Source organism: Pongo pygmaeus, chromosome 1, assembly GCF_028885625.2.
Source record: "Pongo pygmaeus isolate AG05252 chromosome 1, NHGRI_mPonPyg2-v2.0_pri, whole genome shotgun sequence".
In the NCBI taxonomy this organism is placed as follows: domain Eukaryota; kingdom Metazoa; phylum Chordata; class Mammalia; order Primates; family Hominidae; genus Pongo; species Pongo pygmaeus.
Window position 1 is genome coordinate 132,597,950 of NC_072373.2, and position 21,576 is coordinate 132,619,525.

The 21,576-nt window shown below is 34.5% G+C and overlaps 1 protein-coding gene across 4 annotated transcripts in view; it reads left to right on the forward strand.

The window, feature by feature from the left end:
* The window catches only part of DPYD (dihydropyrimidine dehydrogenase), an 844,474-nt gene that overhangs the window by 467,937 nt on the left and 354,961 nt on the right, over nt 1-21,576 (forward strand). For all 4 annotated transcript variants that reach the window (XM_054437947.2, XM_063652706.1, XM_063652704.1 and 1 more), the window contains one exon: nt 6,261-6,425. In XM_054437947.2, coding sequence (XP_054293922.1) covers nt 6,261-6,425 — 165 coding nt within the window. The remainder of the gene's footprint in view (nt 1-6,260; nt 6,426-21,576) is intronic.

A 21,576-nucleotide genomic window follows, 5' to 3' on the forward strand; every position in this document is an offset into this window, starting at 1 on the left:
TGAACTGAGACAGAGGAAGCCCTCTGTGGAGAGACAGAAAGAAAAATGAAGAGACAAGCCAACAGAAGCAGAGGAGACACAGAATGATTCCTAGCTGAGGTATAGTTGCATATTTGTGTGTGTTATGTGAAATACTCCTTTTCCTTAAAATCAATAGACAACACCTCATTTTTTAAAAATTTAACTTATTCAAGTTGATTTGTTTTTCTTGCAACTGAAATGAGTTCTAATTATTATTATGTATATTAAATGTTAAGAGGTCACTAACAACATTATTATTATCCATATCACATAAGCACACCTGAGTTCTAGTCTCATCTCTAATGCTTACTAGATATGCAGCCATGGATATAGGTCGTAATAATTTCAAAAGACTGATATGTGTGAAAGATTTGTGCTATACATATATAAAATATTATTATTTCTACAATGTCAGTGCTACAACTTCTCTGATAATTTATCTTTTATTTCTAGGATAATAGTGCTATTTTTGCTTATTGTGTTTTCCATGTAGATAGGTCTGAAGTTCCTGATGACAAAAGGGCAAATTCTGTCACTAATTCAGATATTGAGTACTGTCTTTATATAAGATACTACAAGAGAAATATATGATTTATTGAGAACAAATACTCATCTTGCCCACTTTGCACCTCCAAGAAAACCAAGTTAAGATTATTCTGACCATTATAAAGTTTATTTTGTGGAAGAATCAAATATTAATATACTTAGTTCATGAAGAAAATAAAATGTTAGCGAGTTCTTTCATAGTAGCGCAACTGGTCTAGAAACTGGGCCACTCTTGAATTTTATTTCACTTTTAGCTATTCCCAGGGTATCAGTATGTTAGATTTATAATGATGGAATCTGACTCTGTAGCAAGATATTTGTTGTTAGACTTGTTTGTAGAGTGATTTTCCTCTTTTGTGAAATAATGTATGGTTATGTTGTACTTATCTCAGTAGGATTTTATTAGGAAAGTGATATATTTTAGGAGACAGTTTGTCATGAAGTACATTTAATTTTTGAACTCCTGGTTTATAAAACCAAATAATTAAAACATTTTTGACAAAATATTTACAGCAGAATCTTGGAAGTTAAGAAAACAAAACAAATGTTTCTTCGATTTCAGTTACAGGTTTTCAAGTTACAGGTTTTCAAGTAAACTGACAAAACTTTATCAACAACTCATAGCAGTATACACTATACTACCACATAACCCATTGAACAGATTTCTCATTCTGCCACATTTCTGCAGTTCAAGAGTAAAGCTTCTTTATAATTATATATCACTAGTACTTTCAGAAAGCCCTCCTTGCTCTACCATTTCCAATTTCTCCTCCATCATCTACCTACTCCAAGAGGTAACTTCTATCTTGAATTATTTTTAGTTGTTACGTTACTTATATTTATAGTTTTATCCTATCAGTATGTTTCACTGAATAACATATTGCTTTGTGTTGTGTGTCATATTCTATATATTTTTCTAGAACTTGCCCTTTTCATTCAACAAGATGTTTATAAAATTCATCCACTGTGGTATATGTAGCTATGATTCACTTTGCAGATTTTATTTCTTGTTTTCATCCAACTTTGTTTGACCCCGTTCTTTTTCTAGCCTCTTACTCAGACATTTCTGCAAAGTTTTCTTTTTCTGTTCATTGTGGCCATTGTGACTGTGTTCACAATTCAGTAGTAACCATGGAAACATCATAAGTTTTTATAATAAGAGAGGTCAAGTAAATGACCCTAAACAAATATAATCAGTCCGCTTACCATTTAAATCTCTTTTCTGATAGAGAAAAAATCATTATCATCACTTCAAATGTTAAAAGGTCACTAATACTTGATGTTATAATGGTAGTTATAATATTACATAAAGCAAAGATATTACCTAACACTTCCTTTTCTTTAAACATCTGTTTTTAAAATATCTGAATATCGTCAATGCACTGAAGATGAGAGCTATGGCAGTTTGTCTTTTTTATTATGGAGAATGAACTCTTATCTACTCTAACTATTCTTGAATATGTTTATTTTGTTATATTAACTCCCTTAAGCAATGCTAATAAGACTTAGCCATTAAATATTAAAGCAAAATATTCTCTTATGAAATCATGCTCAAATTCTAGTCTTCCCAGGTCAAAAGCTTTAGTAAGTTATTGTCCAATTATTGAAACTCTAACTCTAGTTATATAACCAAAGATAATTGGTTATATATGTGTTTTCATTCATCTTTCACTTAATTTAAAAATTCTAAAAGTCTCAAGTCAGTGGAGAAGGTTTTTGGCAAAACAATAGCAAACATGACAATTTGGGAAAGAAAACCTAGAATGAAATTTATATTACCAATTTATTACTGGATGAATACATTGGAATTTTGCACTTTAGTTGAATTTGGAAAATGTTGAATTTCTATGATGCTAACAAATTCCTTACAGATAGTTAACCCGTTCTACAACAGTAGGCATCTGTAATTTGAGAAGTTATAAAGGGTCTTTTATCTTTGGTTGAATTAAGGAATGAGAAAATTGACCTGTTTAAATAGACATTCTCTATTATAAATCAACACAAAGGAATAAGCATTCTCTATCATAAAGCAAATAAATTTTCCTTTGATTTGGTTTGTACTTCCTGTTCATTATCTTGATTAAGGAGATCATTGATAACTCTCCTATGCTGTATTTACAGTTTAACACCACATCATAGAAGAGAAAAATAAACCAGCTCCAACATTAACAAGAAACTTAACTCATAATACACAAAGAAAAAATTCTTAAAGGTAGAATTGTAGGCTTTGAGGTATTACTGAGGGGGAAAATGCTTAAGAAAGAAACATTTTCTTGACAGTCTTCCAATTAAATATTGTCAGCTTATTGATCCTTTTGGCTAATGTGAGATGTTGGCCTTGTGGTTATTAGTAAGTTACTGTAAATAGCACATAGCATGCACTAGCATATAGCTTAGAATTCCTGAACCATGAAGATTTTTTCCTTACTAGTTATAGGTGAAATTTCCATTCTGTGTCTTTTATATTCTATGATATTTTAAAAATTCCTACCTATACTGTTAAGATGTGTTCTTAGCATACAGGACAAACATAAAAGACAACTGTAGTTGGACAGGCTCATTAGCTAGGAAATACCCTAGGTGGTCATGGATCAGGTTAAGAATACACATCCACATGAACCAAAAAAGTCTGGTAGTTGGATTGTATCTGAATGCGGGCATTCTATTTAAATCCTAGGGATCAGCGATACCCAGCAGTTAAGAACTAGCAACCAGGAAGGTCTCAGAAGCTGCAGTAAGATGAAGTTCAAGCATGCTTTCTGTCAGGGAGTGGTCACAGTAGGCTGCATGAGAGGGCCTATAGCAGTGGGTGCTTTGTATCACAGCATTTGGTTCAGGGATCTATCCATGGGAGGGGGTGTACTGAGTTGTAGAAAAAGGGGTCCCTGAAGGATCAGAAGAAGCAAGCAAGAACCCAATTCTAGACAAATGGACTAGCAGGAAAAGATCTAAGCATAGTAATAAATCCTGAACTTTGAATAAAAGCCTGTTTTTGCTATAAAGACACACCTGAGCCTGGGAAATTTATGAAGAAAAATAAGTTTAATTGGCTCATGGTTCTGCAGGCTCTAAAGGAAGCATAGCAGCATCTGCTAATGTGGAGGCCTCAGGAAGCTTCCAATCAAGGCAGAAGGTGAAGGGGGAGCAGTCACATCATATGACAAATCAGGAGCAAGAGAAAGAGGGGAGAGGTGCTACACACTTTTAAAGGGCCACATCTTACAAGAACTCACTCATTATCATGAGGACAGTACCAAGAGGATGATACTAAACCATTTATGAGAAATTCTCCCCCATGATGCAATCAATCATCTCCACCAGGCCCCACCTCCAACACTGAGGATTGCATTTCAACATGAGATTTGGGTGGGGTGCACATCCAAACTATATCAAAGCCCAAACCACCGGTCTGTTCAGCAGCAGAATGCGGCCAGCAATAAATGTCTTTGGTTCTCATATCTCAGGACAAGACTTATTCTAGTGCCTGTGATTTTAGTCTAGACTCATTCAAGATACAATACTTTATTTTAGCACCACTAAAGGGCAGGCTGGAAGCTGGGCATATAATAGTAAACAAAATATAGTTTCGTTCTTTACAAGTCTTATGCTGTAGTGGAAGGTACAGTCAGGAATATAGAGAATCACAATAAATGGTAGTAAGAAATGCCAATTGAGGAAGGTGTATATTGTTATGGTGGCATGAGTCAGAGCATGTTACTAAGACTCAATGGAGTTGGAAAGAAAAGAAAAACTTCTCAAAGAAACTGAAGTCTAAGTGAAGATATGGAGAATGGGCAGGAGTAGGGATGCTGCTAACATGAATCAGTTTTGTTGAATAAGCAGGAAGCACCTGTTTCCAGACCAATAAATTAAAAAATGGTCATCAAAACCAGATGCCCCATTATTTGCCCACCAACACAGTACCAGGGCACTTGACGTGGTGAACTAAATACAGACTTCACTCCTCCTTGGCTAAGAAATCCTGTGTAGAGAACAACTTGTGGCCTAGGTTGGACTTACTTAGGTGAAGAGCATTTAGAGTAGGGAGTAAAGCAGAGAAAAGGAGGATCTCAAGGTTTAAAGGGTATGGCTCTTGAAAATTGGAACACAGAAAAAAACCAGCCTCATCTGAGTGAAATATTTCAAGAATTGTCTTCTCAGACCATGAAAACACCGGAGTACCCACTGGATGAGCTTCACAGAGCCACCTGTAGGGACGCAGAACATACATTTAAGCATTTGCCAAGATGGAAATTGACCCACAAGGCTTGAGCTTCGTGGAGTAACTCTATTTGTCATTTTACCCATTAAGATTGTGAAACATGGTTTCACAATAGCAAATCAAAGCAAGGCTGGTGATGTTGCACACAATTACAATAGAAATGGAATGGCTTAATTAGTAAAAAATTAACTGGCATGATTCCTATAAGTTAAAATGTACATATTTAAGGAGGCTTATTGTAACATTTATACCATTTATTTTATAATATACTAATTCGCATGTAAAAGTGAATGTAAATTACCAGAAATTAACATGCAATGTGAAGAAAAGTCCTTTTATCCTCTGCAACTGTAGCATTTGGCAGATTCAGGAATAAATAATCTTTTGTGGCAAGGGTATGCCTTATCAAACATATGCAGATCAGCACTAATTAATGCTAATTAAGGTTTCCTGTCTATCTAGTTGGAAAAACGTCCAAATGTTATGAAATCCAGTTAGTATGCCTATTACGCTAATTGTTTTATATGGGGTGGTTCTTAATTAAAATATGTAAATTGACCTTAATTGCTATATACTAATGGGGGTTCATGTTATCTTACTAAAAGTGACAAGATGGTGAGGAGGGGTACTTAAATGACTAATTCTGATAAATCCTTAACTAAATGACCTTTACTCAAAATTAATTTTAATTGGAAGTTGGCAAAAGAAACATTTTCCTTCTTTGTTTCTTTTTAGTTTTAAGTAATGGAAGAATGTTATTCTTCTTTGTTAATACAGCTTTAGAAGGAGTTGTGGATTGTTAATTATACTTAACAAGCAAGTTAATTTTACTGTTTACTGTTTATAGGTATCAGGAAGTTACTGATATACTGATTTCAGTCTTGGAGAAAGTGACTTTCTTCTCACTGAATGTGAATATATAGTTATAATCCTATAAGTAATTTGACCTAGCCAGTTTGTTAGAATGTGTGTTAATGGTTGATGAGCCAGTAATACTAATATGTATTCCTTCAATGATTTACATCGGAGTTCCTTTTTTTGAAAAAAAATATAAACTTTTTACTAACGTTAATTCTTATTGGAGTTAAACTATGATTGGAGATACCTAGATTAAATAGACAGAAATGATAAACTTTTGCATTTTACCTATCATATTTTTATTATTTAATTGCAAACAAATTAAAATGAGTATGCCCTAAATGAGTGTTAATGAAATAAATATTTTTATTTTTGCACTATTCTAAACCTAGCATTACAAGAAGTAATTTAGCTAAAGCTAACAAATACTTTATTTTACCTTTTTATTTGCAAGTAGTTTATGTTCAATTCTAATTTAATGTATATTAAAAATTCCTCTGCAAAAATGTGAGAAGGGACCTCATAAAATACTGTCATATGGAAATGAGCAGATAATAAAGATTATAGCTTTTCTTTGTCAAAAGGAGACTCAATATCTTTACTCTTTCATCAGGACATTGTGACAAATGTTTCCCCCAGAATCGTCCGGGGAACCACCTCTGGCCCCATGTATGGCCCTGGACAAAGCTCCTTTCTGAATATTGAGCTCATCAGTGAGAAAACGGCTGCATATTGGTGTCAAAGTGTCACTGAACTAAAGGCTGACTTTCCAGACAACGTAAGTGTGATTTAACATCTAAAACAAGAGAATTGGCATAAGTTGGTGAATGTTTATTTAAACATCCAATTCATAGGCTTATAAATATTAATGTGTATATTTTATTAAAGAATCTGCCAGTTGCTTTGCTGATGCATAGAAAGATAAAAAAGAAAGAAAAGCTCAAGAACTCATAAAAATCCACACAATATGAAGCTTTGTTATAAATGGGTGCCATGTAAGATGGAAGAAGTATCTACATAAGCAGAAGGAAGAGATATGAAATACTCATTTTATTGAGTTGGTTTTCACTGTATGTGGCTGGTATTTATGAAGGTGATGACCTTAGGAAGAAATTGCAGACTATAAATCATTTTAAATATAAACCTGAGGCAGAAGTGGCATATCTTCCTATGAAGTCTATATTTTTTCAGTGGGAAATAATTTATTAAATAATTTTAACACTCCTATACTAAATGAGTCAACTATCTTTTATAAAATCTTTTTTTCTCTTAAAGAACCATGGCTAAATATTGCAGTAAAATCAGGCTTAAATATAATAGATAATATTTTCTCTTCAATAGTCTGGTTAGGGTGATCCTTAATGTCATTCATTTATTGTCCCTATCCCTCCCACCTCCCTCTCCCACTTCCTATTTTTTTCCTACTCCCTCTTCCTCTTTCTCTCTCTCTTCCTTCCTCCCTTTTCCCCTCCCTCCTCCTCAGTTCTCTGTCTCTTTCAAATACACACAACTTATTTATCTTTCTTTCATTCTTTCTTTCAATGAATTGTTAGTGAATGGAGGTTGAGGTTTGAGGCAATGTGTGTGTTTATGTCATCGAAAATATTTTTTTACCTACGTGTATCTTTCAAAGACAAAAGACAACACTTAAGTATACTAATGATAAATATTTTTAAATCTATTGAAATTGGTGGATGTTTGTCTACAAACGATAAATTGCAAATTCTTACAAAGGAATATAGAAATCACACGATTGCCTTGCCCATCAAGTTTTTTTTCTGTTTTAGACAGTTCTAATTATTTCAAAATTATCAAGAGATAATTTTGCATGAAAATACATGCACATAGAAATAAACTTGAAATAAAATACATGCACATAGAACTTGACATAAAATACATGCACTTGAAATAAAATACATGAAATAAAATAAAATACATTAACTTGAAATAAAATACATGCACATAGAACAAATATAATTTATCTTCCTCAAGATAGTCGTTTGGATGTGAAGGGAACTATCATGACCCGTCTAAAATCTATAGTTTCTGCTTATTAGGAATTTTTCCCTTCCTGAGCTTGATGTGAAAATTATCCCTGTTTTTACATTATATAATTAACTCTATATAAGAATTATGCTGAGCTATTTGTTTATTAAAGGACCCACATCTTTTGGGAAGCCTTTCTCAGAATGATAAGGACTAAAAAAGATAAAAAAAATAAAAAGATCAACTATAAAAGGAAATAATATGTTTGTAAACCTGATCTACAGTATTAAATACTCTGCCAGTTACTGAACATGCAACATAATAATAATGGTTATAATATATTATGAGCACTCATATAGCACTCACTCTGTGCTAGGCACAGTTACAAAAGTTTTATTTATTTTAAGCTCATTTGATCTTTTTGAACAACTTTATAAGATAGGTAGTATTATTTTCTCTATTTCACTGATGAGGAAACTGAGGCACACAGCGATTAAGTACCATATCAATCGTTACACACCTAAATATTGATGAAGCTAGAATTTGAACTTGAAATTTGCTTTTACCATCCATGCTTCTGTCTGATAACAGTGTTCTCTGATCCAGTGCATTTGCCTATGTTGTCCTTAAATATTCAGTATTACATTTTTTTTTAACTAGAGATGGGTCCCCCCCAACCCGACTCTGTAGCCCAGGCCAGAGTACATTGGCGTCATCATGGCTCACTGCAGCCTCCAGCTTCTAGGTTCAAGTGATCCTCCCGCCTCAGCCTCCCAAGGCCTACAGGTGCATGCCACCATGCCCGGCTAATTGTTTAATTTTTTGTAGAGACAACGTCTCGCTATGTTGCCCAGGCTGGTCTTGAACTCCTGAACTCAAGCAGTCCTCCTACCTCAGCCTCCCAAAGTGCTGGGATTATAGGTGTAAGCCACTGTTTCCGGTCTAGTATTACATTTTAATGCAACATGAGAATGGTATGAAATATAATTTCCCAAATACTGATTCAATAGTATCTAGGTAAGCTAATGTGTCTGAAAAAAGAATATTTTCCTGGAAAATAACTCCTACCAATGGATTGTCTTAACTTCATGTGACACTTTTTCTCTTTTTTGGGTAGGAGTAAGTTGTTGTAATAATGACCACCAAGAAATGACAGTAAGTGGACAAGAAAGCTGAGATGAAACCCTTGCTTTGTGATTCTACAGTCAAGTAGAAAGAAGAGACATAGTTAATATTCTTTTCAATTTCTCTGGTGAAAGTTTTCTTCTCTTAGAATGCTTTTTCTTGAGAAAACAATGCATACTTTTCTTGTTTCTGATTCTTTCCCTATTTAGATTACACACATTATTCTTTTTCTGTATTCCTAGAACTAATTTCTAATGTTTTTACCCTTCATATCGAAGATAACATTTTAAATACCATTAAAATGGCATTCCCATTTGAACCCGTAGAAATAATGTGTGTGCACCTCGATATTGCCATGCTGAGAGTAGACAGTCCCCCGCTGTTTTGGAATTATTCTGATGGGTTTGCCCAATGAGCTGAATGAAAGAAGGTGACCCTTCATTTTCCAAGTTTAATTATCACTCTTGCTGGAGTTTTTTCACATCATTCTCGAGTGCATGGCTGCCACCTTTAATGACAGGGACTGGACAATTCAACCCACTGTGGCAGCTTCTAAGCAAAAGCTAACTTTTCTGATAAAAAGAATTGTTCTGGGTGTGGATATAGGTCAGCTAATATCAGTAGTTAATGTCTGTGTTTCCAGAGAGGGTGAGCACCAGTTGACCATGAACCAGAGGAGACGGCTGATGAACTTCTTGAATGTAAAGGCAGAGAGACCTCTGAAATATATTGTGAGGGCTCATCTCTGAATTGTCACAGTTACACCAAAGCCTACATTCACACTAGACTTCTGCTTGGCTTTCAAGGTTTCCTTTTATTTATCTGTGAATTAAATTTGGCACATTGATCATTGTAGCGACAATTTATTACTGACTAAGAGCTTTTTGTTCCTAAGTTGAGATTTTGTAATGCTTATTATTAAATGTACAGAATAACTGCGGCTTGCAGAAGTCAATTTTAAGTGAATCCTTTTATTCTCAATGCAAAAGCCATATGAATCATATATTTCGGGCCAGGGAAAATTTTTTTTAACAAAAAATACATGCTGCACTTTGAATGCACTGAATTAGGAAGCAAAGACTGAAATTTTTTATCATTTGTGGCAGTTAAAGTAGGAAGCAGAAGGTAGGGCTTCAGCAGTGAATCGGCTAGTGAAGATAGAAAAGGAAATGATGGCTTTGTTAGAGAAATTAATAAGGAAGAACAATTGATATGTAAATATACATCTATTACAATACACCTCATTTCTGTAAAAAACACTTCCTCAGTTAATTACTGAGAGATCAGCATTGTACACATTAGGTTCAAAGTGACTCCAAAGAAGTTGATCTACATCAGCACTGCTGAAGGTGCTTTACTGACAAATAGCCTCTAAATATTGAGTTCTTAACATTTTATGTGTACCAGGGACTCCTTAGGCACTCTGGCGAAGCTTCAGAGCCTCTTTCCAGAATATTTTTGAAGACATAAAACAAAATTCATAGGGTTACACAGGATTCTCACTATCTCACTTAAAATATATGATATAGTAATGTATTTTTTTTTTTATTAAGGCACTAAGTAACAATCTAGTGGTGGGTCTAATAACTACTAAAATTTTGATGTCGTGGTGAGTATAAGTACTTGAGATTTCTGCAGCAACTCTACTGTGATTTTCTGTGATTTCTTTTGGTGCAAAGTGACAGATATCAATAGTGCCACTATGTTTTATTGCATTTGTCATCTTAAAAACAGCAGACAATTGGCTGGGTGTGATGGCTCATGCCTGTAATCCCAGCACTTTGGGAGGCCAAGGCAGGCAGATCACTTGAGGTCAGGAGTTTGTGACCAGCCTGACCAACATGGTGAAACCCCGTCTCTACTAAAAATACAAAAAATTAGTCAGGCATGGTGGCAGATGCCTGTAATCCCAGCTACTCAGGAGGTTGAGGCAGGAGAACTGCTTGAACCCAGGAGGCAGAGGTTGCAGTGAACCGAGATTATGCCACTGCACTCCAGCCTGGGCCACAGGATTGAAACTCAATCTCAAAAAAAAAAAAAATTAAGACAATTTATACATTTAGAAAGCAGTAATACTTAGAAAGTATTACTACCTGTGGGCTAGGAAGCAGGCTTCTGGCCAAAACCAGAGACAGAAACTTCAAGGGAAGAAAGGTGAGACAGGAATTTATGGTGAAGGGGTTGGCTAAGTATACATACTAGGTTATAGGAGAAGCTATGAATATTCATGAAGGGGCCTTAACGTTTAAGTTACATATTAGGTTATAGGAGAAGCTATGAATATGCATGAAGGGGTCTTAATGCATGTGTGCTGAACAAACATGCATGGTATATACATGCAATGTTCACTTTGCAGTGGAGACTTAACATTTGAATGTATTACAGTTGGGCTGTATACATCAAAAGGTGAAGCAGAGACATGAAGGCACTCAGTGCACAGCCTCTGTAAACTGGCCAGAACCATTCCATGGTTTGTAGACCCTTATCAGGAGAAAGTTGCTAAAATCCATCTCTTGTCCAATCAAACCTGTAGTTATGACTTGTGGAAGAGGGGAAGTCAGTCAGCGTCTGGTGATCAGTGAGCTGTAATTGTTTTTATATTGCTTATCTTGAGGCCAGTGCTTGTTTAACTGCCAGAGAAAAAGAAAAAAAGATCCTTGTGGCACTGAGAACAGTTTATTCTTTAAGTGCAGATGTGCTTGTCTTTACCTTTGCCTGGCATGGCCTTAGGTCTCCTTTATAATTTGGTGTCTTATTGACACAAAGAGTCCATTTTGTCTCACCTGGGGACCGAGGGGCCTTATTTTTAATTTATACATTCATGATTGAAAAATGCCAAAGTTTAGAAGATTGGTAAAAATAAAAGTCTAAATATTTTCTCACCCGAGTTTATGGATTTCTGTATTCTATAAAGAGTTTCTGGACCGCAGGTTAAGAACCTGTGTCCAGTAGCTCTTTATTCTGTTTGGATATTGGAATCTCCTGAGAAGCTTTTAAAAAGATATTTATGGTTAGGCCCTATTCTATTCAATCATTTCAGAAATCTCCTGTTGATACAATGAATATACATGTATGTTTGTGTGTGTGTATATGTATATATGTGTATATATGTATATGTGTATGTATATATGTGTGTGTGTTTTTTATAAAGTTCATCAGTTGATTCTACTACATACACAGCCAGCGTTATTGATGGCTCTTGACCTATATTATTAAATATTTTTAAAACTCCTGTATCAGAACAATTTATTAAGAGCATTTCATGTGTTTCAGGCACTGTGCAAAGGGCTTTATGTATCTGTGAAGCAGAGATTTTTTTTTCCCATTTTAACACATGATGAAACTGACACTTACAGATCTTGCATTGACTGTCTTGGGTAACACAGCTAGTGAGTGAAAGCACTAGGCCAGGAAGGCTTTCCATTACACCTTGAAGAAATATTTCATTTGGCCCTAAGTAGCCTGAGAAATTAAGAATATATGTTATTCCAACCCAGTTAACTGGGCAATCTTAAATATAAACTTTCAAAAAAGAAAACAAATGATCTGACAAAGAAAGAAGTGATGTTATCAGCCGAGCATTGTCTTGCTCTTAGTCCCAGCTAAGGACATTTTATGCCCAGCTCTTAATGCTTTGCAAGGATGTAGCTGTCTATTGAAAATAGTGTCAATGGGACTCCATTTGGACTTCGATTTGAGCTGTTACCTGGCCTCATCTGAAATTCTGTATTCCAGAATGGGGGAAGTCAGGGAACTGAGTCAAATTTAGGTGTCCTGCAAGCGAGGAGGATGCTTATTGCTTATTCGATGGGTGTACGTTAGCCCACAGCCCTTGTACCATCTTCTTGCCATCTCCAATGAAGACTACCTCCGCAAAAGTAGGCTTCTATTTCTTTGAAGTTTTTATAATTAAGTTTCACTTACTAGAAATAGGGGGCTTTTGTCACTCACACAACTTGTTTAAAAAAATAAAATTTAGTAACAGGTGAAACTATAATATGTCTGTTGTCAGGCCAGCAATGGCTAGTACAAGATAATTACTTTTGATGCTTATCAAAGAACTTCGAGAGCATGAACATCACCTTAGTTCTTTTGCCTTGTACCCCAAAGAGGATATTCACAAAGAGAAATGTAAGAGTCTCTGTACTGAAGGGACTCCTCCTTTGTTCCCTCTGAAATTTTTTGAGCTTGTCAAGTCCTTGTTTCTGTTGATTTCTACACAGTCCCATGCTGATTTATTTTAAATAAATTAGGAAACTGCTGAAGCAGCTATTGAAGGGAAGACTAGTATATCCCCAGGAAACATTTCAGTTTTTTTGTACTAGAGTTTACGTAGTGATTTTCTGATATTCATGAATTCTAGAGTCAATATATACTTACATCCCATCCTCCTTTCTTTGCCAAAATTCGGGGCAAATTTTAACTCAGATTATCTAGTGACGTTATTTTGTGGACATTTAAAAATATTATTCTAATTTACAAAAAAATAAGAATATATCATAATAGTAGTGGAAATTTAAAATATGAGTGGTTAAGAGTAAAAACATCCATGCCCACTTATCCTAACAAAATTCTGTTTTTCTAGAGTTGTAGTCTAGGAGCTAAAGGCAGAGGGCTTAGAGTCAGAACAGATTTGAATCTCAACATCTCCTCTGACTTGTTTTTTATGACACTCTCAGCCTCAATTCCTCATCTGTGTGACCCTCAGAGGTTGTTGTAAACATTGTGAAAGATTACGTATAACATTTTGACACACGGTAATTATTCACTACCATAAATTAGATTGCATAGAATATTTATGCATTTGGTTTTTATCCCTACTTTTAAAATAATATTTTTATATGTTGTGAAAGGGAGATTTGGCAAGTCAAAGGTAACAGCATGTGTATAGCTTTTAAAGTATATTGCCCAATTGATTTTCAAAACTTGGTGAACTAGTGGTTTTGTACAAAATACTTCATTTCAGAAATAGTTACCAATTTAAAAATTAAACACTAACTCGCTAAATATGTTTTTCAGTGATTCCTTCAATTTGAGTTCATTATATGTCCTATATCATGTAAGTTTTTGGACTCCTTGTTTAATGTTTTATTTATTATACTCCCCTGCTTTAATATCATTCATTCATTTTACTTCACAGCTTCTCATTAAAACACTTAAATAGTGAGCTCTTTTCTTGGTATCAGCATAGAAGCAAAGAAAAAAAAATAAAATATATTTAATTTCACAAAACAAGGGTAGCAAAAAATGAATCAGAATATGTAATATGGCTCAGAGTTCTGTGATTAGTTTACGTCTCCATGTAGCCAAGTATTTTCTTGACATAGGACATTCGTAGTTCTTTAAAATAAAATGTTAGTGCATCCTAGATGGAAATGGAGACTGGATTTACCCTCCCAATGGAAACAACAACAAAAATCTTAGAATATACATGAAACAACAGCTTTTAAGACCCGGAACATCAGGCAATAAAGGAGAGTGGTCACTGAGAGACAGAAAACAAAGGACTTGCACCAGGCCCTGAGTTGAGGAGGCAGAGCAAAGTGGCTAGAATTCAGAAGATAACGTACAGAAAGCAGAGAGCTGCATAAAGAGAATTCCAGAGATCTGCAGGTGTTCTCTTGAGTATGCAGCAGAGTACAGATCAGCTCATGCGAGTAAACAAAAAGACTGGAAAAAAGGAGGAATGACATGGACTACTCCTTGGTTCTTACATGTATCTGGGAATACTGACTGTTCTTGCCAACCAGACTGGAAAACCCTATGACCACAAGCATTGAATAGAATATAAATAAGACTCTTAATTAAGTATTGGGAAATAATTAGCCCCAGGCTGAGCACTGCTTTGGTCATGCCCAGCAAATGTTAAAGGTGAGATCTGAAAGGATCAACGTGTTTCCATATAACTTAACTGCAACCCAGAACAAAGCTGAAGAATATTTATAGGAATACAAAAATACCTAGCACCAAAAAAGGTAGGATTCACAATATCCAGCGTTCAATAAAAAATTATCTGTTATGTAAATAAGTAGAAAAACATAAGCCATTATAGGAGGAAAATTTATAGATTAAAACCATCCTAGAAGTGACAAGATTAGCATTAGCAGACAAGTACAATAAAGCTGTTATTACAATTATATTCCTTATATCCAAAAAGCTAAGACATGGAAGATAGATAAAAGATCTAAATAAAACTTCCAGAAATGAAAACTACAATGAATAAGATGAAAGGTACACTGGAAGCTATGAAAAGCACGTTAGGCATTGCATAAGAAATGATTAGTAACCTTAAAAATATAACAATAAAAGCTATCCAAAATGAAACGTGCACACACACAGAGAGAGAGAGAGAAAGAGAAAGAAGTAAACATACCATCAGGGAGCTGGTGACAATAAGTGGCCTAATATATGTGTAATTAGAGTTCCTGAAGGAAGTTGTGGAAATATAGAAAAAAATTTCAAGAAATAATAGTGCAAAGCTTCCAGTTTTGCCTAAAACTACAAACCTCCCAAAACACACCTCCACACAAAAAAAAAAAACCCAAGAAACTTCATCAACTCCAAGCATAAGAAACATTAAGAAAACTATACCAGGCAGTAATGTAATCAGATTAATCAAACCAGTGATAAAGAGAAAAATCTTAAAAGCAGCCAGAGAATAAAGACATATTCTCTGAAGCTACAAGACAGAGGGGCAATATCTTTAAAGTACTGAAAGAAGAAAAGGACGAATATTAACCTAGATTTCAAAATCCAGCCACATACCTTTTAAAAATATAAGTGAAATAAATAATTTTTCAAGCACAATAAAAGGAGGTCTACACTATGTAATGTTAAACTGTTTTAGGCAGATGGAATATGATGCCAGGTCAAACTGTGGTTCCACACAAAGGAATAAAGACCACCAGAATTGTAACTACATGGGTAAATATATGATGTTTTCCCATTAATTAACTCATTTTAGAAGAAAATAGGTCGTTTAAACAAAAAATAAGATAATATGAGGGTTATAGCATACATAAAGCTAAATGTACAACTATAGTACGAAAGTTGTGAGGGAAGAGATGGAAGTATACTACTCTAGGGTTCTAACACCTCTTATAAAGTTTTCTATTACTTGGAGGTAGGCTGTGATAATTCAAAGATGCTCTGAGAGTACCTTAAAGATACTCTAAAACAATCACTAAAATAAAGCCTCAAAGAGTTATAGCCAAAAAACCAACAATAGATATATAATGGAATCATAAAAAGTACTTAATCCAAAAGAAAGAAGAAGAGGAAAGAGGAGTAAAAAAGAGACAAGACAAATAGAAAAATAGAAACCATATAGTATATACATGATAGAGTTAAACCTAACCGTTAAATAATCTCATGAAAAATGTAAATAGTCTAAGCACCCCAATTAAAGGGCAGAGATTTTCACATTGGATTTTTTTTTTTTTTTTTTGAGAGGGAGTTTTGCTTTTGTTGCCCAGGCTGGATTGCAATGGTGTGATATTGGCTCACCACAACCTTTGCCTCCCGGTTCAAGGCCTCAGCCTCCTGAGTAGCTGGGATTACAGGCATGCGTCACCATGCCTGGCTAATTTTGTATTTTTAGTAGAGACAGGGTTTCTTCATGTTGGTCAGGCTGGTCTTGAACTCCTGACCTCAGGTAATTCCCCAACCTCGGCCTCCCAAAGTGCTGGGATTACAGGTGTGAGCCACTGTGCCCGGCCTTGAGATTGGATTTTTAAAAGGTAAGGTCAATTGTATGCTGCTTATAATAAATGAGTTTAAGTATAAAGACATAAATAGAAGAAAATTGAAACAATCAAAAAAGATATATTCCCTGCTAACTCTCATCCAATAAAACATGCTATATTAATGGCAGACAAAGTAGATATAAAAGCAAGGAATACTTCCGGGGGCAAAAAAAAGATTATTTTACAATGATGAAAGAGTCATTTCTCCCAGAGGTGATAACAATCCTACGTATTTATGCATTTAATAACAGGGCATCAAAATACATGAAGCAAAACTGATAGAACTGTACGGAAAAATGGAAAAACCCATAATTATAGTTGGGGATTTCCATACCTTCCTGTCAATAAGCAATAAAACTGCCAGACACAGTGTCTCACATCTGTAATCCCAACGCTTTAGGAGGCCAAGATAGGAGGACTGCTGAGCCCAGGAGTTTGAAACCAGCCTGGGCAATGTAGTGAGATTCCTTCTCTATTAAAAAAAAAAAAAAGAAGTAATAAGACAATAGTCAGGCTATCAAATATTTGAAAAATGCTATCAACCAACTTATCTAATTGGCATTTATAGAATATGCTGTTGAATGACAATAGAATACAGTCTTTTCAAATACATAGAAAATATTTAGTGAGATAGATAGACCATATTATTGGCCATAAAAGAAGTCTCAATAATTTTAGACCAGTTCAACTTATACAAAGTATATACTTTTACCACAGTAGAATTAGATTAGTCATCAACTACAGGAATTTATTTGGAAAAGTCTCAAATACTTAGAAAATAGACTTCTAAATAACCCTTGGATCAAAGAAAAAATCATAAAGAAATTAGAAAGTACCTTGAACTGAGTGGAAATGAAAATACAGCATGTCAAAATTTGTGGTGTGCCATAAAACATTACTCATGGGGAAATTTATAGTACCAAATGCGTGTATCAAAATGAAAAAAGTCTCAAGTTAATGACCTACATTTTACCTTTAAAAACTAGAAAAAGAGCAGATTAAACCCAAAGTAAATAAAATAAATGATATAATAAAGATCAGAGTGGAAAAGCAGTGAAATTGGAAAAAGAAAAATAACAGAGAAAATCAATGAAGGTAAAGGTGGTTCCTTGAGAGACCAAAAAAATTGACCAAACTTTAGCCAGACTGATCAGGAAACAAAAAAAGATTACCAATATAGAAAACACAGATTTCCAATATAGAAAATGAGAGAGATAACATCACTGCAGATTCTACAGATGTTAAAAGGAAAATAACATCATATTATGAACAACATTATGTAAATGAATTAATCAACTTGAGTGAACTGGACAATTTCCTTGAAGGACACAAACTATAAAAGCTTATTCAAGAAACAATAGATAAACATTAGAGGAAATAAAACTTCAGGCCTAGATTGCTTCACAAGTAGGTTCGCTAAACTATTTAGAAAAGAATAGTGCCAGTTCTATACATACCTTTCAGAAATGTAAAGTAGAGGGAATACTTCTCAACACATTCTATGGGGCCAACACCCTGATACCACAATTAGAGGAAGAGTACAAGAAAAGAAAACTGAGGACCTCATGAACACAGATGCAAAAATTCTAAACAAATGTTAACAAATCAAAATCAACAATATATTTTAAAAATGCATCATCACCAAATGAGGTATATCCTAGGAACTCCAGATAGGGTTAACATTTGAAAGTAACATAGTTCATATGTTATAAACTAAATAGTGATAATCACACAAAATATATTATCTCAATAAACTCAATAGAAAAAAAAATTTGAAGAAATTAAAAATCTATTTCTAGTTAAAATGGGAAAAATCTCAGCAAACTAATAGTAGGGAAATTCCTTAACTTGATGAAGAGTGTGTACAACAAAGCCTACAACTAATATCATACTAAATCGTGAAAGACTGTATGCTTTCCTCCTAAGTGAAATAAGGATATCTGCTTTCACCAACTTCCATTCCACATTATGCTAGAGATTCTGCCCTGTCCAATTTGAAGAAAAAAATAAAAGACTGCAAAGGAAGAAGTAAAACTGTCTTTATATACAATGTGATTATCTATGTAGAAAATCCATGGAATATACCAAAGAAACAACCAACCAAAAACATCACTTAATTTACAGATAGCCCACAGGCTGTTGTTTTTAGATTGTATTTTATTTTTTTTATTTTTATTTTATTTTATTTTTTAATTACAGTAAAACACCTTCTTCATTACTGAGACTTTTGCCATTCCCTTAATTTTTGCAGCTGAGATAAATACCTAACTTGCCTATCCTAGATTTGGCCCTGTCAAAATACTTCACATAATCAGTGAGTTTGGCAAGGTTGCAGGATATAAGATTAGCTAGTAAAAATTAATTGTATTTTTAGACATGAAGTCCTTGCCCATGTCTATGTCCGGAATGGTAATGCCTAGGTTTTCTTCTAGGGTTTTTATGGTTTTAGGTCTAACGTTTAAGTCTTTAATCTGTCTTGAATTGATTTTTGTATAAGGTGTAAGGAAGGGATCCAGTTTCAGCTTTCTCCATATGGCTAGCCAGTTTTCCCAGCACCATTTATTAAATAGGGAATCCTTTCCCCATTGCTTGTTTTTCTCAGGTTTGTCAAAGATCAGATAGTTGTAGATATGCGGCGTTATGTCTGAGGGCTCTGTTCTGTTCCATTGATCTATATCTCTGTTTTGGTACCAGTACCATGCTGTTTTGGTTACTGTAGCCTTGTAGTATAGTTTGAAGTCAGGTAGTGTGATGCCTCCAGCTTTGTTCTTTTGGCTTAGGATTGACTTGGTGATGCGGGCTCTTTTTTGGTTCCATATGAACTTTAAAGTAGTTTTTTTCAATTCTGCGAAGAAAGTCATTGGTAGCTTGATGGGGATGGCATTGAATCTGTAAATTACCTTGGGCAGTATGGCCATTTTCATGATATTGATTCTTCCTACCCATGAGCATGAAGACCAAAAGCAATGGCAACAAAAGCCAAAATTGACAAATGGGATCTAATTAAACTAAAGAGCTTCTGCACAGCAAAGGAAACTACCATCAGAGCGAACAGGCAACCTACAAAATGGGAGAAAATTTTCGCAACCTACTCATCTGACAAAGGGCTAATATCCAGAATCTACAATGAACTCCAACAAGTTTACAAGAAAAAAACAAACAACCCCATCAAAAAGTGGATGAAGGACATGAACAGACACTTCTCAAAAGAAGACATTTATGCAGCCAAAAACCACATGAAAAAATGCTCACCATCACTGGCCATCAGAGAAATGCAAATCAAAAGCACAATGAGATACCATCTCACACCAGTTAGAATGGCAATCATTAAAAAGTCAGGAAACAATAGGTGCTGGAGAGGATGTGGAGAAATAGGAATGCTTTTACACTGTTGGTGGGATTGTAGACTAGTTCAACCATTGTGGAAGTCAGTGTGGCGATTCCTCAGGGATCTAGAACTAGAAATACCATTTGACCCAGCCATGCCATTACTGGGTATATACCCAAAGGATTATAAATCATGCTGCTATAAAGACACATGCTCAAATATATTTATTGTGGCATTATTCACAATAGCAAAGACTTGGAACCAACCCATATGTCCAACAATGATAGACTGGATTAAGAAAATGTGGCACATATACACCATGGAATACTATGCAGCCATAAAAAATGATGAGTTCATGTCCTTTGCAGGGACATGGATGAAATTGGAAATCATCATTCTCAGTAAACTATCGCAAGAACAAAAAACCAAACACCACATATTCTCACTCATAGGTGGGAATTGAACAATGAGAACACATGGACACAGGAAGGGGAACATCACACTCTGGGGACTGTTGTGGGGTGGAGGGAGGGGGGAGGGATAGCATTGGGAGATATACCTAATGCTAGATGACGAGTTAGTGGGTGCAGCGCACCAGCATGGCACATGTATACATATGTAACTAACCTGCACATTGCGCACATGTACCCTAAAACCTAAAGTATAATAATAATAGATAAAAAAAAATTAATTTTATTTTTATATACCAGCAATAAACAACTGGAAATTGAAATAAATATATCATTTACAGTAGCAGCAAATCATGAAATACAGATAAACCTGACAAAAGATATGAAAGATAAGAACACTGAAAACAACAATCCATTTCTGAGAGAAATTAAAGACAACCTAATAAATGGAAGAATATACTGTATTCATAGATCAGAGGAGCCACTATTGTTAAGATGCCAAGTCTTCCCATTTTTATCTATGGATAAAGTGCAATCCCAATCAAAATATTAGCAAACCTTTTTTGTGGAATTTGACAAGCTGATCCTGAAATTCATATGGAAGTGCAAAGGATTTACGAAACAACTCATAAAGAACAAAGTTGGAAGTCTAAAACTTTCTGATATCAAGATATATTAAAATTACGGTAATCAGATAGTCTGGTGTTGGCATAAAGATAGGCAAATAGATTAGTGTGGCAGAATAGAAAGTCCTACAAACAACCCACAAATTATTTATATGAACAGCTGATTTTTGACAAAGATGCAAAAAGGCAATTCAGTGGACAAAATATAGTCTTTTCAGCAAATATGCTGGAAAAATTGGGTATTCTTATGCAACAAGAAAGTAAGCCTTGATTCAGATCTCACATGATATATAGAAGTTAACTTAAAATACTCATAGACCTAAATGAGAAACCTAAAACTATAAAATTTTTCGAAGAAAACTTTTGACCTTTGATAGGTAAATATTTGTCAGATACTTACCAAAATTACTGCCTTTGAAAGAGAAAAAAAGGATATATGTGATTTGATACAAATTAAAAACATTTCTTCAAACTCATTATAAAGAAATACGAAAATACAGATGACAGACTGAAAGAAAATAGTTGCAAATCATATATCTGATACAGTACTTTGGCGGGTTTATTTTAGAAAGTTAAACATATACCCATCGTATGACCCAGATATTTCACTTTTAGATATCTACCCAAGAGAAAACAAAACATATATCTATACAAAGACTTGTACGGGAATGTTCATAGAAGTTTTGTTTGTAACAACAACAACAACAAC